General features: G+C 43.1%; 10 protein-coding genes and 1 long non-coding RNA gene across 12 annotated transcripts in view; 5 read left to right on the top strand and 6 right to left on the bottom strand.

Moving 5' to 3' along the window:
- LOC138911143 (uncharacterized) overlaps window positions 1–18,448 on the top strand; it is a 63,075-nt gene that overhangs the window by 29,033 nt on the left and 15,594 nt on the right. Inside the window, exon 2 of the long non-coding RNA XR_011416510.1 lies at window positions 6,124–6,191. This is a non-coding gene — a long non-coding RNA (uncharacterized lncRNA). The remainder of the gene's footprint in view (window positions 1–6,123; window positions 6,192–18,448) is intronic.
- LOC6623692 (trimeric intracellular cation channel type 1B.1) lies at window positions 11–1,568 on the bottom strand. The gene is made up of 2 exons (XM_002046189.4): window positions 869–1,568; window positions 11–807 (listed from the first exon to the last, which is right to left on the bottom strand). The coding sequence occupies exons 1-2, from the start codon at window positions 1,429–1,431 to the stop codon at window positions 528–530; spliced, it is 843 nt and encodes a 280-aa protein (XP_002046225.2). The 5' UTR covers window positions 1,432–1,568; the 3' UTR covers window positions 11–527.
- Window positions 1,588–2,347, bottom strand: LOC6623524 (uncharacterized). Its single transcript, XM_002046188.4, has one exon. The coding sequence runs from the start codon at window positions 2,009–2,011 to the stop codon at window positions 1,589–1,591; it is 423 nt and encodes a 140-aa protein (XP_002046224.1). The 5' UTR covers window positions 2,012–2,347; the 3' UTR covers window position 1,588.
- On the top strand, window positions 3,221–3,675 carry LOC6623606 (uncharacterized). The gene is made up of 2 exons (XM_002046187.4): window positions 3,221–3,348; window positions 3,408–3,675. The coding sequence occupies exons 1-2, from the start codon at window positions 3,337–3,339 to the stop codon at window positions 3,663–3,665; spliced, it is 270 nt and encodes an 89-aa protein (XP_002046223.1). The 5' UTR covers window positions 3,221–3,336; the 3' UTR covers window positions 3,666–3,675.
- On the top strand, window positions 3,881–5,041 carry LOC6623728 (uncharacterized). Of its 2 annotated transcripts, none has more exons than XM_015175523.3 (2): window positions 3,881–4,154; window positions 4,880–5,041. In XM_015175523.3, exons 1-2 carry the CDS (start codon window positions 3,881–3,883, stop codon window positions 4,909–4,911), a joined length of 306 nt encoding a protein of 101 aa, XP_015031009.1. In that variant the 3' UTR covers window positions 4,912–5,041. The 2 variants fall into 2 exon arrangements, with proteins under 2 accessions (XP_015031009.1, XP_002046222.2); XM_002046186.4 differs by lacking the exon at window positions 4,880–5,041 and adding an exon at window positions 4,373–4,589.
- Window positions 5,287–6,015, top strand: LOC6623480 (pupal cuticle protein G1A). The gene is made up of 2 exons (XM_002046185.4): window positions 5,287–5,410; window positions 5,470–6,015. Exons 1-2 carry the CDS (start codon window positions 5,399–5,401, stop codon window positions 5,947–5,949), a joined length of 492 nt encoding a protein of 163 aa, XP_002046221.1. The 5' UTR covers window positions 5,287–5,398; the 3' UTR covers window positions 5,950–6,015.
- On the bottom strand, window positions 6,927–7,542 carry LOC6623599 (A-kinase anchor protein 14). Its single transcript, XM_002046184.4, has 2 exons — window positions 7,454–7,542; window positions 6,927–7,390 (listed from the first exon to the last, which is right to left on the bottom strand). The coding sequence occupies exons 1-2, from the start codon at window positions 7,463–7,465 to the stop codon at window positions 7,019–7,021; spliced, it is 384 nt and encodes a 127-aa protein (XP_002046220.1). The 5' UTR covers window positions 7,466–7,542; the 3' UTR covers window positions 6,927–7,018.
- On the bottom strand, window positions 11,573–12,171 carry LOC6623128 (retinin). The gene is made up of 2 exons (XM_002046183.4): window positions 12,056–12,171; window positions 11,573–11,990 (listed from the first exon to the last, which is right to left on the bottom strand). The coding sequence occupies exons 1-2, from the start codon at window positions 12,065–12,067 to the stop codon at window positions 11,655–11,657; spliced, it is 348 nt and encodes a 115-aa protein (XP_002046219.1). The 5' UTR covers window positions 12,068–12,171; the 3' UTR covers window positions 11,573–11,654.
- Window positions 12,428–13,086, top strand: LOC6623818 (retinin). Its single transcript, XM_070208595.1, has 2 exons — window positions 12,428–12,569; window positions 12,635–13,086. The coding sequence occupies exons 1-2, from the start codon at window positions 12,554–12,556 to the stop codon at window positions 12,988–12,990; spliced, it is 372 nt and encodes a 123-aa protein (XP_070064696.1). The 5' UTR covers window positions 12,428–12,553; the 3' UTR covers window positions 12,991–13,086.
- Window positions 13,465–14,164, bottom strand: Nplp3 (Neuropeptide-like precursor 3). Its single transcript, XM_002046181.4, has 2 exons — window positions 14,021–14,164; window positions 13,465–13,959 (listed from the first exon to the last, which is right to left on the bottom strand). Exons 1-2 carry the CDS (start codon window positions 14,030–14,032, stop codon window positions 13,699–13,701), a joined length of 273 nt encoding a protein of 90 aa, XP_002046217.1. The 5' UTR covers window positions 14,033–14,164; the 3' UTR covers window positions 13,465–13,698.
- Window positions 17,104–17,918, bottom strand: LOC6623677 (uncharacterized). The gene is made up of 2 exons (XM_002046180.4): window positions 17,685–17,918; window positions 17,104–17,623 (listed from the first exon to the last, which is right to left on the bottom strand). The coding sequence occupies exons 1-2, from the start codon at window positions 17,895–17,897 to the stop codon at window positions 17,267–17,269; spliced, it is 570 nt and encodes a 189-aa protein (XP_002046216.2). The 5' UTR covers window positions 17,898–17,918; the 3' UTR covers window positions 17,104–17,266.

Here is an 18,448-nt window from a genome sequence, read left to right as displayed (position 1 = left end):
CAGGGCTTACTTAAGTTTTTTACATAGATTTGTTTTATTTCGAAACAATTCTCGCCGCAGTACTGATACAACCAAACTACGCACGCACACCCATACACACACACGCACACACACACGCACACACACACGCACGCACACACGCACGCAAACGCACATGCACATCCACATAAATTCACGCAAACACACATACATACAAGCACGCACACATGGAGTACCACATATATTAAACCCGTTTTTGCGCAGCGGCTACGCCCGCCGATTCCTGCTTGTTTCTAAGCCGATTAGCGCTTAGGATCCGATGTAATCGGAGCTGTCACTGGGACTGGGGCTGGGCTAACGAAGCGAAACATCTGCCGATTGAAAGCGCACCGTGGGTAACTTAAGCCGCTTAGTAGCCGGATGGATGGCGGCATGCCCCGCCTCGGTCCACTCGAATGCCTGTCTCCATATATATATATATATATATATATATATATATATAGATGGATAGATAGATAGATATATGCTATATAGCTATCTATGCAGGTTCAATCAAATTTTGTAAACGACCCGCATTTAGGTATTGGTTGTCGTTTGAAAAACTTGGTCAAGTCCGCATAGAGGCCACCAAATAAGGCATAGCACAGGCGATTCTCCAGCAGCCAGATTAGATGATCTAGCCGATAGAACAGGGCCAGAAACTTGAAGCACATGAGCGCGAGCAGCGCGTAAAGCTGCAGCTGACATCGGCTGAGTCCAAACAGCAGCTGGCTGCCATTCAGCTGGAGCAGATAGAGCCAAGAGATGGCGATCGCCAGCTTGGAGTTGCTGTGTTTATGGTTTTGATAGTGTCATCAGTTTTGGAGCTTGCAACATGCGGCAGACTCACGTGCTCAGCTTTATATAGGCAGCGGGTTTCATCTGGCATCGATTGATGAGCAGCGCGGCAACGGGCTTCAGGAACTCAGCGCCACTTCCAATCACCGTGCCAATAATAATGACAGGCACTAACGAATTTTTGCCATACACCTTGCTAGCCAGATGTACGCCCCGTTCTATGTGCAGCACCTGACTGAGCGCGGCGACAGGTGTCGCGAGGCAGCGAAATGGCGTAGTGCGTGCCACAGAGTGCGCCACATCAAACGGACTGTAGAAGATGATATACCAGGCAAATGTGCTCAGCATGACATCGTGGTAATTGCTGAGCGGCTCCAGAGGCAATGTGCCAAGCAACAGATTGACCAGTATATCGCCCGAATAGGATACCAATATATGGGTTAGCCAGAGCACAAACGGTCGCATCTCCAGGCAGCTGCGCTCCCCAGCTGAGCTCTTGGCCAGCTCGTCGCGCAGCTGCAGCGCAATGAAGGCGTAGTGCATGCTCCGAAAGAGGATGTGATTGGATAATTGCTTGAGAATTTGCTGCGAGGACATAGTTGGGTCCACACCCATCAACTGGCGCCGTGTCCGTTGCCCACCCACGGTTCTCTTGTGTTCGCGTTCGGATCGGAGTCGTTGGAAGTTGAAAGCTCACTTGAATTTCGAGACGGTTTTCAAATTGTTTACTTAATTTTTAAAAAAAAACTTAAACTGCGTGATATAAAAAATGCTAAACAAACTTTAACTGAGTGTGCGTGTGTGCCTGACTCAGAGCTCGAGAGGCGCGTAACAACGAGGCGTAGCTTATGTTCCGGACCGGCTTAATCCTGGGCAGCATCTGGTGTACCACCGGCCGTGCGGCATATGTTAGATGTGCAGGTGTGTGGCTGCCACTTGTCTGCAGCTGCTGCACCTCCAGCCGTCGCTCTTTTCCATTGACAATGCGCATTGTGGACGGGCTAACCTGCAGGATTAGCTGCGATGGCGGCGCTGACGGCGGCTTGGTCGTCAAGCGCACAAAGCTCTGATGCGAGATGGCACTGGCGCTGCCCGGCCCGGCCAGGCTGTGCAGAATTGTGGCTGTCCAGCTGGGCTCCAGAGCCAGCGTGAGGAGGAGAAGTAGCAGTTGTTGATCCCCTGAGCGGATGCGCATGCTGAATAGTCGAGTGACTGTCCGGGCAACAAATAAACCCAAGCGGCTTGTACCCTAAGCCTTTTTATAGCTAATCGGATTGACAGACTCTTGAGCTGCAGTTAAGGTCGTCAGCAGTCAGCAGTCAGCAGTTGGCAGCTCGTTACCCTAGTCTTATGGCCCGACCCTTGTATATGGTTAATTAATTAATCAAGCATCGAAAAAGTGCTTCAATCCAAACGAAACGCACTTAGAGCTTCAACTACGCGCCTCCGGCTAATTGTTAAGGGGGGCACATAGTAGCGGGAGAGAAGGGGTATGCTGCCGGCGAGAGAGATAGAGAAACAATAAAAAGCTAAGTAACTTACATACAATTTGTAAATGGGATTATTTTGATCACCTGACTGAAAGATACCCTGTAAAAGGCTTCAGTCTGGCTATACTAGAAATATTTTATGAGCATTAAAGATATCTTTTAATCGATACTGAGAGTACGACTTGCACATAAGTGATAATTAAAATGAAAGTAAAGAATTGCTAAGCTTTATCTGAATTTCGCAGCTCAGATATCAAATTTAATGCCTCTTACTCATATAAAGCCTGAGATATGGTCAAAAAGGGGCTTTGTATATAATCAATTTTAATTTTTCATTTCAATATTCTGATTTTAAATAAATTATTGCCTATGTTTTTGTAGATTTGATACAGCGACTGAGTCTCATAGACTCAGGCTCTTTTATATGACACTCAGGAAACTTTGAAACTCTGACTTTGTTTTCCCAATAGAAGTCTAGCCTTTTTCTCGCTTCTTTTGCTTGAAGCTACCCTTTAATATCGCGCTGTCTATTTATAGGGTATTTTGAAGCAAAAAGACTTCAGCTTCAAGCTGCGAAGGGGGCGACCAACCTTCAGCGGGTTGCGCATGCGTTGCCATCGCAGACACTCGCACCACCATTCATTGTTGTTGTTGTTTCTAGTTGTTGCTAGTTGTTGTTATTGTTATTACTACAATATTTGCGGCATTCGCTCGTATTTATTTATACATTTTCGTTTTTATTTCTTTACGTAAAACGTCCAAGTTGAGACACTCCCACAATTGCAAGATAACCGACAGCCAGAGGCGTCGCTTATACTTATACTCCCGCAATTGCGCCCCCTTGGCTTCGGGCCACTAAGCCACTGTTTAGGCCAACAATTGCTTTACTGTGATTTCATGGCACAGCAATTCACACTGGCGTTCAGTTTGACTTTGCCACTCGCTACGTTTTCGTGTTTATTGAGGCTGGCAATACGAAAATCTAACACAAAATAAGCCGCCCACCTCATCTAGTACTCTGCCTACGACAATGCGGCGTTTGGTGAGTTGTGTGTTGTCACAATAAAAGCTATGTACCTATGCCAAACTCCACCCTTGCAGTTGCTTTTGGGACTGCTGGCTCTGGTACTGGCCAGACCCAGGCAGGAGATGCAGCTGCTCATCGACTCGGCGCCCTCGGTGGTCTCCTATCAGGGCTCTTCGCAGACGCACACACGGTTTGTCATCGCGCCCATGGGTCGTGCCTTGGGTTATGTGGAGCCCACGAATGTGAATCGGACATTTCATACACATCCAAATGAATCGAACTATTCAGCTGGCCATGAGCTGTTCCAGCCCAGGCCCGTCTATGTGCCCTAGTCGTAGTAGTCAAATGTCATTAGTTAGGCTGTGTCATGTTTTACACATGTATAGAGAGAAGGGGGCTCTGTACTTATATAATCGAAATACATGCATACATACATAACCAAAATTGAATTGTACGCTCCTTTGACGTATATTGTATATATATATATATATATATATATGTATATATATTTTGTATATCGAAATATAGTTGAATTAGTACACAAAACATGTCGTTCTTGCCACAAGCTGGTCGACGATATTCGCGTCTGCCGACGCCGGACTCGATGCTCAAATTGGTGCAAGCCTCGGAGAACAGCATGGAGGAATCCGCTCTAGAGTTCTATGAGAAGTGCAATCTGACCTGGCGTGCTCAGTACACGAATCCCTCGCTCGCACGACTGAGCATCGGCACCGAGTTTCTGCCCGCGAGGAGCGGCAAGCGACAGAAGTCGTCACAGTACACGACGAACGGTGATACGGACTCGGAGAATCAACAGAATGGTAATAGAACCTATCGAATATATCATGAATCCGAGTTTCTCGAATTGTTGCCGGAAATCGATTCGGACTATGAGAATTTCGTGCCGATCGCCCCGTTCACGCATAATTAAATTTAAAAAATGTTTGTTTTATACGAAACTCCAAAATCCTCAATCCGCACACCCAAAATCCTTTCGTACGAAGTCGACTCTCATCTTTATTCTTAACCTCAATCGCAGGTTGGTCTTGTTTGGTCAATCGCTGCCGCATCTAAGTGCTGCCGGGCAGCGACTGATCAGTCCAAAGGGATCCGGCTGCTCTTATATGTATATCTGTGGGCCTTTTATCACGCTCGACGCTCGACCGTTGCGCTCTTCAGATCTCGCTCGCTCTCGCTCTTGTGTTCTCGCTCACACTGACGTTTCTTTCTGTGAAATAAATGTGCATTTCATCGTGTTTTCACAATATGTAAGCCTCAGCCGCGACCTTCGGCTTTTCCATAGCCCAAGTCTTGGCCATATTTCAATCTGAGCCTCCTTGAAGGTTGTCGCTTTGTGCCCTGTTTGACTGATTGTAGTTCAAATTAGAGTTGTGACACACGCATGATTGATGTCGTGACACGGCACGACTCAACTCCAAAGTAGTTTCGTGCGTGTTCGTGCTGGGAGCAGCAACATGAGACGCGCGATTATTTGCCGATTTTCTAATATTCAAATTCGTTTCATTTTCGATTTCTACTTACACAGCTTTCCCACATTGTTCTCGCGTATGCATTTGACGGATTGATTGATTGATGATAAGCGTACAGTAGTCAGTTATTCTGATGTTTACAGTCTTTTGCCTATATTTGAGTCAGACGGCTTGATTGATTGTCTGATTGATGAACAATACACAGCACGAGCTGCACGATCTTCAAAGCCGAATTTCTTACATTTCTATATGACACATAGCCTGCAATACGTTTCTTACAGCCCTAAAAAGAGCGAAACTTGAGCTGTGCAAGCCGAAGACTCCCGTTTGTCTATTGCCTAGTTCAAGTTCAATGTTGAACCGCAATAAAAATATATTAATAATTGCTCAAAACAAGTTTGCAAATTTGTTTTGTGTTTGCTTTTTTGTTTGACTTGGTTTGCTTGTGTGTGCTTGAAGGACATTTTGGCAAACATTTTTACGATATAAAAGGCCGGACCAGGTGCCTCAACAGCAACAGTCACTCATCAGCTTCGTTCCGAGTAAACCTAAGAAAAAAAAAACCAATTTTAAAAATGTTCCGCTTTGTAAGTAGCTGAAAAGGCATCTTCAAAGGAAACTTATTATTGCTGATTTCAAAAAATAGATTGCCATCTGTGCCCTGGCCACCATTGCCGCAGCTGCGCCTGGTTTCGTCGAGGAGCATCATGTGGTGGCTGCACCGGTTGTCGCCAAGGTGGGCGCTGTGGTTCACAGTGCACCCGTTGCCACCTCCCATCAGAGCTTCACACAGTTCCACAACCAGGCGGTTATTACGCCCGTCGTCAAGCATGTGGCTCCTGTTGTGCCTGTCGTCAAACATGTAGCGCCCGTAGTGCCTGTTGTCAGCCATGTGGCTCCAGTGGTGCCCGTTGTCAAGCATGTGGCTCCCGTTGTGCACCACCAGACCTATGTAGCTCCAGTGTCCGTTGTCAAGACTGTGCCCCATGCCGTCTCTCACCAGAGCCACACACAGATCCACCAGAAGACCTTTGTCAGCCCCGTCGTCAAGACCATCGCAACTCCAGTGGTGCCGGTGGTGAAACATGTAGCTGTTGCCCCCGTCGCTCACGTCTACCACCACTAAGAACATTATTTTTTATTGATTTTGTGGAATTGTTGATTATTTGAATAAATTGTGGATATTGAACGAAGTAAAAGATTAATTATTTTATTTAATTTATAAAATTCTTGATTACATATACATTCGAAATATATATAATAGAGTTCTATAATATATTTATTTCTATTGGTTTCCCAGGCCATCGAGGGACTTATGCTAATTAAACGTCGAACAAATGCGTCATTCCAAAATGAAATTCTACCGAGGTATGTTATGCACAAATAACTATTAGTATATATTTCCCATTTATAATTTGTTTGTTCAAGTTATTCGACGAAAGCTTGTGCGATTCTAAAGGTCTTCCGTATACTTAATTAAAATATGACAAATGATTCTATCAAAATTGTGTTCTATTGAAATCAATTTCGTCAAAGTCTCGATTCCATTCTACTTTTTTCTATGCACCGTCATTGAATGTATTTCCCAAGTATTCTATTTCAGTTCAATTAGTTCTCATCTATATTGTTTGATGCAAATTTTTTGGTCACGTTTCTTTTCTCTAAGTTTTCTAAGCATTTACAATTTAATGAGCTAGGGACTTGGAACAAAAGACTTCAGAACAGAAGACATTTTTGACAGCTGTCTAATATTAGTCTAATTATAGTGTTGCAAAGGACTTGCTGGAGCTATATAGTGTTATAAATCTGTATCTGTTGTATTTGAAAATTAAAATCGTCAAACTTTATATTAATTTGGAACTGCATTTCTCCAAAGACTTCTGTAAACTGGGGCTTGCCAGAAAGAAACGTCTTTTGGCTTAATAAATTGTTATGCCCTGTAAAAAGGGGATAAGCGGTATCAGGAAATTGTAAAACTGTTTCTAATAGCTTATAAGAGTTTCAATCTCAACTGAACTAAATACAACAAAATTGATATTTAATTATCCTAGAACAATCATATATTAAATATCTTTTTCTTTTGGATACTTTGCTTCCTAAATTGAAAAACAATGAAAGGTTCGAGGCTAAAATCTGCGGTTTATTGTTTCGTATGTTGCTGAACTATTCGTATGTTCTTGGGAACGTTTAACTATTTACTTGTGGATGGCAGTGTAGGCGACTGGAGCGCTGACCACAGTCTTGAGCAGTGGAGCCGAGTGCACCACGGGCACAGAGTGCACCACCGGGGCAGCAGCATAGGTGTGGACAACGGGTGCGGCGTGGACAAGGGGAGTGTGCACAACGGGCGCGGCATGGACTACAGGTGCGGCATGGTAGGTCTGGACGACAGGCACAACAGGCACCTTACGCACCAGATTCACATTGCTCTGATGGGTGATGGCCGAGGAGGCGCTGTGGTCCACATAGGCGGTCTTGGTGAGCACAGCGGGCTGGACAATGGAGTGTGTGGCAGTGAGCAGTCCGGGTGCGGCGGCGGCGGCTGACACGCAGGCAAAGAAGGCAATCTGCAAGGATAGAGGCAAGGATTTATAGACAGGACATTTGGCATTAGCCTCGGCTGCACTTACGAGTTTGAACATTTTGAGAGAGTATTTGCTGTTTGATTTGTGAGTCGATTACAACTGCTGCTGTTTGGGGCATTGAACGACTGCTTTTATACAAAGCGGGACAGTTGTTGGCTATTATTATCATTATTATTTTTTTTTGGTAATTTCAATTCTGGTTTTGACTTGGTTGGGCATGAACTTGAGCCGCCAACCGGTTCGAGTGCGGCCAGCTTCTAAGCTTCAACCAATACCAATGGGAAGTTCATGAATTGACCTAGGTCTGCCATTGTAAAGCGCTTTAGCTGTGTGGCTGTGCATGTGTGTGTGTGTAAGAGGAAGCCAAGTACTTGCTTATTAGACTTGTACTTATTGTTGTTGCTGCGCACCAGCTGACAATTGAATCAGCATCAGCTCAGCTCCCATGCGACTCGTAATTGGCCTTAGATGTGGGTGCGCTTACGCAAATTGTGAAGTATATGTGTGCGCGGGTGTGGGTGGGTGAGTGTGTGGGTAGTCGGCTTGATTATCCTGCGTCTGCCTTAATCCTTAATGCATTGCTGACATTTCGTTTTTATCTTATGCAGCAATGCCATCTACGCTGGCATTTGCCAGTCTCCGCATTTCTGCGGCGACCTAATTAAGTTACAATCTCTCACTTTTGCATTGACAGCTGCATTTGAGTGTACGAGCGCGTGCGTGTGGGGGTGTGTGTGTGTGTGTGTGTGTGTCTAGTTGCAACAATTGAGTTATGCTGCTGACGCAATCAACAGTTTGCCATCAGATGCGGCAAGATATCTGCCAGAAGTCGAGCCTCTTGCGAAATCAGCTCATAAGAGTTAATAAAAGATTTGTTGCGCATGTTCGATAAGAAACAATACAGAAGAATAAAATATGAGCTTCTTGTGAAAGCTGCACAAATGTAATGAATGTGTCGTAACGTATGTGTCCCAGGAAATAAAACAAATAGTATGTCAACTTATTCGGGAACTCTGTCGAACAGCTCTTATAAACGAGTAATTCGAAGAGTTGCCTCTTGTGAAAAGCTTACAGCTTAACGATTAAATAGCCTATAGAAGTTCCTTTATTTTGCGGAAATGCAGTTTGAAACGCAGTAGTAAGGGTTATACAACTACTTAAGGATATTACTATACTAGACGCTTTTAAATTGATAGCCATAAAAGCTAATGGAAGATTATAGACCTATATATAAAATACGTATAGCTCATGAGAGCTCATCAAAATAGTTGGACAATTGATCAATTTTTGTCTTCTCTCTACACGCAAGGCTCAAGCCAGGACTTCGTGATCAGTGGACCGACTAAATTATAATCTATATGTGTATAAGTATATAAAAAAAATTTCAAAAACTCATTGAAATCAATTATGAAGTTGATAAGTATGAAACTGTAAGTGATTATTAATCCAAAATCTATCAAAATCACATAAAGGATTTTGTAAATAGGTATGTGTGAACTAAAAGAAAGGTATATTTTATATTTTAATCGACTACTCGGTCGGTTAATCAACAGGCCATAGTTCGGATTGGACCCAATGATTCAATGACTAAACCTTAAAACCTGCTTTCGGTATGGATTAAATTGAATTAAGATCAATTCACTGATTGTTCTTAAAAATACTGTAGTGACGATATTCTTTGCACTAATTTATAAAATAGTAAATGAAACAGATGATATATAGAAATCATGAGGAAACCCATCAAACTTTTTAACAGTATGTTTGTTGTATAATAACAACAAAATGTGCACACCTAAGCCTTGTCGACCTTTATAGATAAATTGCCTAATTGATGGAGTCATTAAGGCAACGGAACTGCCAAGTTCCGGGTTCGATTATCAGATGGATGTTAATAATGACTCCGCCGAAGGCCACAACCTTTTATATATTTTCAATATATTGTTTGTTAATAATCTATTACTTCGGGAATAGTTATGCAATAGCTTTGTAATTTCTAGATTTCAATCGCTCAGCACGTAATTGTAATCCTCTTTGAAAAAGGTTTATCAAATCTACAGCTTGACCCAGTTTTCAATGCGACCCAATTTCTATAATAACCAGAACACACCTGAAAGATGCTGCCTTACCTTTCGTTGAGTGGGGGATGGAAGCAGGGGGAGCACTCACACTCACAATACTCACAATAAATTATACACATTGCAATTGGAGCTGCAGCATTCAAATTAAAGCAAAATTGCAACATCGACAGCCGCGTAAACGTGGTCGGTCACAGATCCAGTTGATGTTGATTGTTATTGTTGATTGTGTCTCTGATTCATGGCCAAACCCAAAAGCAAGACGCACACATGTTGTTGTTGCCGTAGGAGCCATAAAAAAAGCACTACCAAGTGCAGCTGCCGCCGTTAAGTGCCCACTTGAGGAGCTCCGTCTCGGGCCCTATGTCAAGGTTAAGCTACGGACGAGACAAGCCCCACGCGTACTTAACCCACAATTTTTTGACAAGATTTGTTTTTTTTTTTTTAAATATATTTATATATATATGTTTTGTAATGTCTCGCCGCGCGCCGTGACAGTTACACGTACTTAAGATAAACATCTCAGTAAAATAAATAATTTGTTTTCGAAAATGAAATACGCGAAGACTTTACAAGAGTCGCCACTCTTCAGCTTCGTCGTAAATCCTAATTTGTGTTGTGGCAACTGCAGTTGAACTCGTCTGCCGTCTGTTGTCGGCTGTGGATTGACGGTGGCTTTCTGACCAGGCTCCAAGCAATGCTATTGATTACTTGAAGCGGGGTTCAGACTGATTTGAGCAGGTGCTTAACATCCTGCGCTCTATCTCTATACAGGCTGTTTCTGTTGCTTTATTTTAGTCCTTTGCGTGAGGAAGTTTTCACTACTATTAAAAATACAGTTTCCTAGCTTCCACACGAGTTTGGCTGTTCGTTAATGATCAATCAATCAGACCTTCAATCAGTTTTTCAGTTAGTCAGAATCGGCAGTAATATATAGATATAGAAGTTTTATAATCACAAAGATTTTGTGGCCTGTTTTCAAACAACACGCAGCGCATGTTGTGTGTTTAGCTATTTCAAGATCCATCTAGTTTTCTCATCAGCAAATTGTGATATAGACGATTGGATTGCAAAACCTTCTTTCCATTACGAAATAATATAACTAAAAGTAGTTTTAGCGACAGCAAAGGGACATCTAGATAATGCTTGGATATTCCTTCTAGTCCTTAAATATCTACAGTACCTCAATGTTTGCATTTTGTATTGACTTGTAGACCTTTCTAATTCGCATTTGCTATTTCTCTAGCCATATTTATATAACTTATCTCCAGTTGGAAGACTTACCTACAAACCCTAATTGCCGTTCGAGTGAACCAGTTGACCATTCAGTCTCCCAATTGTAGTCTTTAGGCCTTCAGTTAATCCAGCATAACTAATTGCCAGATTGTCATTTGTTGTCATTTGATAATTTGTCGTTTAATAATTTGGGCCAAATCATTTGCTGGCTTTTGGCACTTGGCTATATAAACGACTCTTAGGCCTTAATGTGGCATGAGTTCTTACTGGAGTTCGGTGGCAGCCAATTCAAACTAAGACTAAATCCAATTCAATTGACCCAAACAACATGCATAGAGCGGTAAGCCCGAGTTCGAGAATACTCTACTGGATATTAAATACCCTTTCCACATGGCAGTTGCTGTACTCTTTGGCGTTTGTCGCCTGCCTAGCGCTTGTGAGCTCAACTGGAGAAGCTCGATGGTTGCATAGACAAGCTTTGATTGGCTCCAGGGTGGAGCTGGTGCATCCCAACAGACAGTGCAGCCAACACAATGAGACTTTGTGTTGGGATTTGGATATCTTGCAGACGCTTTGCCCAATTCATTGGCATCATATTTACAAGTCGCCAGTTAGCTTAGGTTGAAAATATTTTTAACCTTGCATAGTTGTTGGTATTTTGTTTGTTTTTGTTTTTTAAATAAATATATATAAAACGTTATTTTTAATTCCGATATAATTTGGGCACAGCTCAGAAGAATCTATCTCTCACTCGTTTTCTCTATCTTTCACTCTATCATTTCCCCCTTGTCTTTGACTTTTCAACTTTTAAGGCTTTTAATATTCTATTCTTCTAAAGTAATAAAATACATCATTATTTATTTTTCAATAATACTTTAAGTATATTTTTTTATATTTTTTTTTTACTTCATGAAAATAACATAACAAGTTGGCTTTTAGTGGTGTAGAGTGTAGGCCAAAGGAGCTGTATGCACCACAGACTTGATCAAAGGCGCGGAGTGGACAACGGGCACCACTGGAGCAGCATGGTATACAGGAGCGGCATGGACAGCCACAGCTGGAGCGGAATGGATGGTGGTCTTCAGAACTGGAGCTACGACGTGTTGGACGACAGGCTTGCTGTGGACCTGGGTGATGCTCTGGTGGGAGACAGCCGAGGGTGCGCTGTGAACCACAGTGCCCACCTTGGCCAGAACGGGCTCGTGCAGCACATGGTGAGTCTCAATTAGGCCGGCGCTGGCGGAGGCGAACAGCAGAGCAACAATAGCAATCTGTTGTTAGAATAAAAAGAGATCTTTAAAGGCGATTCGGACATCCATGTTCAGTTAGCACTTACGTATTTGAACATTTTGAGTTTTGTGTTTTTGGACAATTTGTTGTCTTACGCAGAAGCTGAGATTGTTAACTGATGCTGTTGGGTTCTGCGCGAAACGCTTTTATAGGAGCCTGGCTGCTAGCTTAGGGCTCATATGTAGGCGATATCGACCACAGGTCGTTCACCTTGACTCACCTGAGCTTTGATAAGACAGCAGCTGCGGCTGCGTTTGAATCGTTCGTTGCAGTTGTCGGAAATAATTACAGACACGATCGCACTCAAACTAGTTGGCTTCGGGCTTGGCTACGGGACGCGGCTTGCTTTGGCTTTGGGGTTATTGCTGAGTCGTATTGAAGGCTAAAGCTTTGCTTGCCTTTTGGTCTTTTGTGTGTTCACTTCCCCATTGGCGACTAAGCACGACGCGTTCTATATAAACACGACTGCAGACCCCAAAAACATCATCAGTCACGATTCAAAGCTCCTCCAGACAAGTCCAAGCTGCAAACACAAAAACCCAAAATGTTCAAATACGTAGGTTAACTTTATTGGGATGAAGATGAATTATTATTAAAGATTGAAATTTATTCTGACTACAGGTAGCTATTGTTGCTCTGCTGTTCGCCTCCGCCAGCGCCGGCCTAATTGAGACTCACCATGTGCTGCACGAGCCCGTTCTGGCTAAGGTGGGCACTGTGGTTCACAGCGCACCCTCGGCTGTCTCCCACCAGAGCATCACTCAGGTCCATAGCAAGCCTGTCGTCCAACATGTCGTAGCTCCAGTTCTGAAGACCACCATCCATTCCGCTCCAGCTGTGGCTGTCCATGCCGCTCCAGCTGTGGGTGTCCATGCCGCTCCTGTATACCATGCTGCTCCAGTGGTGCCCGTTGTCCACTCCGCGCCTTTGATCAAGTCTGTGGTGCACACAGCTCCTTTGGCTTACACTCTGCATCATTAGATGGCGATTTGCCTGAATGAGAACATCAGCTATTGATTGTGATAGGGAATTTATGATTTTATTTTAATAAAATTTTTCATTTCATTTAAAAGAGCACTTAAAAAGGCTATTAATAACTGGCATAGAAGTTTATATATATTAGAGATTTGGTATTCTATCTTATACAGCAGCATTCTTATACTAACAGTCTTATAAAGTCGATCTAGACAGCATATGTGCTGTCTACACAGATATGACTTGTCGTCTTATACAACAGTTGTCTTATAAAAATCAGTCACTGTCTTTTACATAAGCAGACTTATAGATGCAGTCATTTACAGTCTTATACTAGCAGTCTTATAAAATCCAGGTACTGGCTATGTTGGCAGCTTTGATTGGCTGTCTTGCAGCAGCCGTCTTATATAAGCCTGTGCATTCGTTTAGAATAAATATTGCATACTTTTTGGCTCGTTAAGAAAATCAAAAGACTTTAAATTCGCTCGCTATAGGAATTATTTTTTGTAAGGACATTTTATTTATTATAATCTTAAACAATTTTTTTTTGTGATTTTTTTGTTGCTGTTGTTTCGTAAACAGGGCACGTGAAATTTCAGCTGGTTAAACAATGTCAGAAGTGGGATTAGCCGGTGGCTACATGTGTTCAGCGCGTGTGTGAGTGAGTGTGTGTCGGCGTGTGTGCGCGTATATGCGTCAACTTGAAGACAGCTTTTACCATATGCTCTTCACCAGGACGGGCGAAGGATGCAGCTGACTGACAGACACATGGGACACAGCGCCGGGCACAACTTGAACGACGCGTGGTGCAATAGCGACTGGAGCTGCTGCCACGACGTGTGGTCCAACAACTGTCGGTCCCCAAATGCTGGGTCCAACCACGGTGGGTCCCCAGAGTCCGGAGGGTGCAGGCGCCGGCACAGGTGCTGGAGCGGGGGCAGCAGCCGCCAGGCTCAGCAGAGCAACGAATACGCACTGTCAAAGGCAAATAATTAGAACTGGGATCTAAGGATCTTATCGAGAACTAATTACTTACCAGCTTGAACATTTTATTGTGTCGATGGTTGGCAACGATTTGACATAGAATTGCATTGAACACTTGCCTATTTATACGGAATATTGCAAAACACAACAGCAGTGCATCAGTCGAGTGTATACTGTTGTCTATGTGTATGTGAGTGTGTGTGTGTGTGTGTGTGTGTGTGTGTGTGTGTGTGTCAACGCCTCGGCACTTGTCACCCCATTTGGCCTGGCAACAAACACACAGATTCGAGCGACACGCGACACACTTGATGCATTGCAGTGAAAAGCTTGGAAACCCTTCCGGGGACAGGTTCTTGTTCTCGTTCTCGGCTTACGTTCAGGTTTTGCTTGACTTGGGTTCGCTTTGAACACGTTAACAGGTTATGGACATGCCCACGTCCACTCGTGCAACGCGTCGTATGCTTGATTTTGTTGCATGCGTTCCGCACCTCCGCGCACACCAAATCAACAGATAGACCACATTATACAAAGTGCTCCACTCTTAATCATATGGCAAAGAAAGACAGCCCGAGGGTAGGCGTGTGTGTGTGTGTGTGTGTGTATCAGTTTGTGTGTTTGCGGCCTGCTCTTTGCACTTTTGGCTCGCATAAATTAAGCCAAAGCTGTTGGCAAAGGTTGATTAATGTGAACACTTTGTTCGACAATTGTGTCTCAGTTTGTCTTGTGTAATATTGAAACGTTTGCACATCATGCATTTAGCTTGGGTGCTCCCCAGAATCATTAAGTTTGCAAGGCAATAAAGCAATCGAATTGTAGTAATTATTGTCATAAAGGCTGCAAATTGGGGTGGAACCGAACCCAAACTCGAACTTACAATCTGGCTATACGAAATTTTGAATCTGGCTCAAACCGGGAACTAAATCAACCTGAAAATGTTGTCTTGTAGTTACGATTGTTCACATTTGGACTTATCATTAAAATAAATTAAAATTTATAATGTCATTTAGATTCCACATACCTGATAGAGTTCTCGAGATTGACAGACAGAAAGTAGGAAAAGTGTTATATATACTTGAGATCGCTCTGTTGTTTGTATAAATTATAATTTATAGTGGCAAATAGAGGTGACATACTAAATTTGCTCTGACTAGATAGTTTACTTCTCGAGATCAATAAGTTTATAAAGATAATGAGTTGGATACTGCTATATTTAAATCTCATAGCGGACAGTAAATTATATAATAATTAATAGTGACATATAGAGTTCACATACAAAACTTTTTAAGTAGTTCTTGAGTATAAATACCCCTTTGGAATATGTTCATAAGTTACAGGGTATGCAAGTAGTCAGTTAACAGCTGTCAGCTGCTTAGTCTGCTCCTAACCCCGCCTTTCTACCTCTTGATTTGCTCGCCCTGAAAAATTCGTTGTGGTCAAAGCGCCGTTCAGGGTTAAGGCCTGCGAAAAAAACGCGTAGCTTTGATTTGATTTTAATTGATGGATCTAGGAATTGATAAGCTCATCGGCGCTTAAGTCTTTAGCCGCCCCCCTTGAGTCAGTTTGCGAGCTGTCGTCACAGACTCGACTCAACTAATTAGCGCAAATTAACTAAATGCTGATGATTTGCTTAGACTTATGGGGCGGACAGGTTGCCATTTAAATGAATACGGCAATTGATTTGTGAGTGTTCGTTCTGTCTGCAATTGGCTTGATTTAATTGGCATACGATTTGCATATGCTTTGCAGCTTATGCAAACAGTTGTGTAAATTTCAAAGGAGACGAGCACACATAAATATGAACTTGAAACTGTGCACAGGAGAGCTGGAACACAAGAGCTCAGCGTTTCATAAGAGCATAAGTGCCATCAGGTATGCTCCTCGATGAACTATACCATATCTATATATGTATCTATCTTTAGCACCATTTGTGGCACTCTGCACTCGTTTTGCTAATGCACTCATTTGCATAACACAGAAACAGCATTTGTTGCCACACACACTCGCACACACGTGCTGTCGGCCAAGTGTGTCTGTCATAAGCTTGGGAACCAACCCAACAACCAACCCAACAACCATTCACGTTGTCTGCCACTGGTGTCGTATGATAACTCCCTGATTACATGCTAATTATGTCACCTAGTCGCTTAGGTTTAGCCTATTATTCACAGCCCTCCAAGGGCTGGAGATGAGCACGTGTCCAGTTGAGCTTTCACAATTGGTCTGCTTTAGTGTACTTTTATAAGAGAGACCAATTACTTTTGATTTTCTGACTAGTGTGTGTAAGTCCAATGCATTTCACAAATCACTTTGCATATGAGCTTTCCGCCCTTTTTTCACGGCTTCGGATGGAATAGACACTACATAAGGAGTTTTCATTTCTAGATGTATGATAATGACCCTTGGAATGCTCTCTTAAGGCTTCGAGAGTATATAGTATTTAATTAGTATTATAGTATTTAATGGCATATTTCACTTAATCTTGTATCGTATGCTCTAATTTTGAATCGTGTTCGTATCATTTTGAAAAAACTTGATACTCTTCCATCTCTACTTCAGAAAAGTAACTTGCCCTGCAGTTATTATTATGTGTTTTGTTTGTGGTGGAGACAGGCCAAGAGATATGTGCTATAGGCTTACTTTCCGGCTAACACAAAAACCAGTTCAATTGTTTATGCGTGCTAAGGTATTGTTTAAAGAGCTGTGGGTGAAAAGGTAATCGGGCTGTGCATAGGTAATCAGTCTTCAGTTATGTTTGTCTGCTTGACGTCAGCATCTCCAGTCAGGCATTTATGAGGGGGCTATCGATTACCCGCAATCAAATGCAAGACAAGCCACAAATATCTCCGATAAAAACAAATAACATGCAAAATCAATACATAAAAGCTGACAATATAAATATAAAGACTGACGAACTGATTTGCGATCAACGCGCAGCCCAAACTTCGTCTGAAAAAGATATAAATAACAATTCCATGTAACTGTGCATTGCAAAGACGTCACTAGCTTGCGCATGTCTGAGGGTCGCACCAAAAAGCGAGAGGTCGCTGGCTCAAATCATGCATTTATCAGCGTCAGAGCAACGTCTGATAAATTTCTCTAGTAAAATGTATGACCACAAAAATATTATTTACTTCATTTAGTTTAAATTTTTTATTAAAATTTCTTAATACATTTATCGAGTTGCTGGACAACAGTTTGCACACACATTCATACACATTCAGGCAGCAGCAGGCAAGATCGAGTGGTAAAAGTGGCTGGGTGGGTGGTTTATAGAGTAAGAGAGCATGCTGGTGGCTGCCTAGTGCAGGTGATAATCATGGAAATCGTGATGATGATGAAAGTGGAAGGGATCGTAGGGATAGGCCTTGATAATGGGCGCCGGATGGTATGTCTTGATGATGGGTGGATGTACCAAAGTCTTCACCACCGTGGGCAACACCACCGGCTTGATAATGTGATGCGGCACGCTGTGCACCACCGTCGAGCTCTGATGCGACACGGCAGCGGGCACATGCACAATCTTGGCTACATGCAGCGGCTCGATGTGGTGGTGGTGTGCGGCCAACAGCGGATACTCCGGATAATGGTGGTGGTGGCCATGCAGATATCCAGGCCGTGCAGCGGCCAGGGCGCACAGCAGCAGCAGCGACAACAACTGTAAAACAAACTGACAGTTGTTAAGGGAACTCTTTGGGCAGCTTGAGGGTTATCCTTACCAATTTCAGCATATTGTGTGTGTGTGATATCCTTGTCTGTGTGTGTGAGTCAGTGGTGGGGTGCTCGATGACTTGCAGCGTGCAACTGATGCCACCGTGACACCACGCGGTGGCTTTTATACACTTGCCGTCTTGCATCAGTTGCCATTGGCTGCAGCAGCAGCAGCTGCTGCCTCGACGCTCGGCAGTTCCAACAGCTGCAGATGCTCTCATTGTTTGTCGCGATTTCAATGCAACGTTTTCTGTTTGCGCCACCCTCCACCACCCCCTTTACTCAGCAGCACCACCGACTTTGCCGCTTTGCCATATCCGCGCTGCCGGCATTAACAACATTTGCCACTTGCATCCGCAGTGGCTGTTGCAGTTGCAGTTGCAGTTTGCAGTTGCCGTTGCAGCAGACGCTGTAATTGCCTCGCTTTTGATTATCGCTTCGCTTACACTGGCCTACAAGCAGCATGAATGGAAGGCAGCTGATACTAACAACGATAGTTATATTATATTATTAAAAAGAGACTTTTTTTTATAAATTTCAATATATTTTAGACCCTGCTTACGATCCGAGATCGGGCTTGTTCATTTAGTATGTCTTAAATAATTAAGCACTCGACTCCAAAATTTGCAACAGATAAATAAATTCTCGTGTTTTAGATATGCATACGAAACTTTAGAGCTAGAGTAACCAATTCCGGATGACCTCATCTTATTTCTCGTCTACCACAAATTAAAAAGAGTCGATGTATACTTCAGCTAAATGCTTACTACTC

Source organism: Drosophila virilis, chromosome 3 (assembly GCF_030788295.1).
Source record: "Drosophila virilis strain 15010-1051.87 chromosome 3, Dvir_AGI_RSII-ME, whole genome shotgun sequence".
In the NCBI taxonomy this organism is placed as follows: Eukaryota; Metazoa; Arthropoda; class Insecta; order Diptera; family Drosophilidae; genus Drosophila; species Drosophila virilis.
The sequence above is the reverse complement of the archived record's forward strand: the minus strand, read 5'-3'. Positions and strand labels throughout refer to the sequence as shown.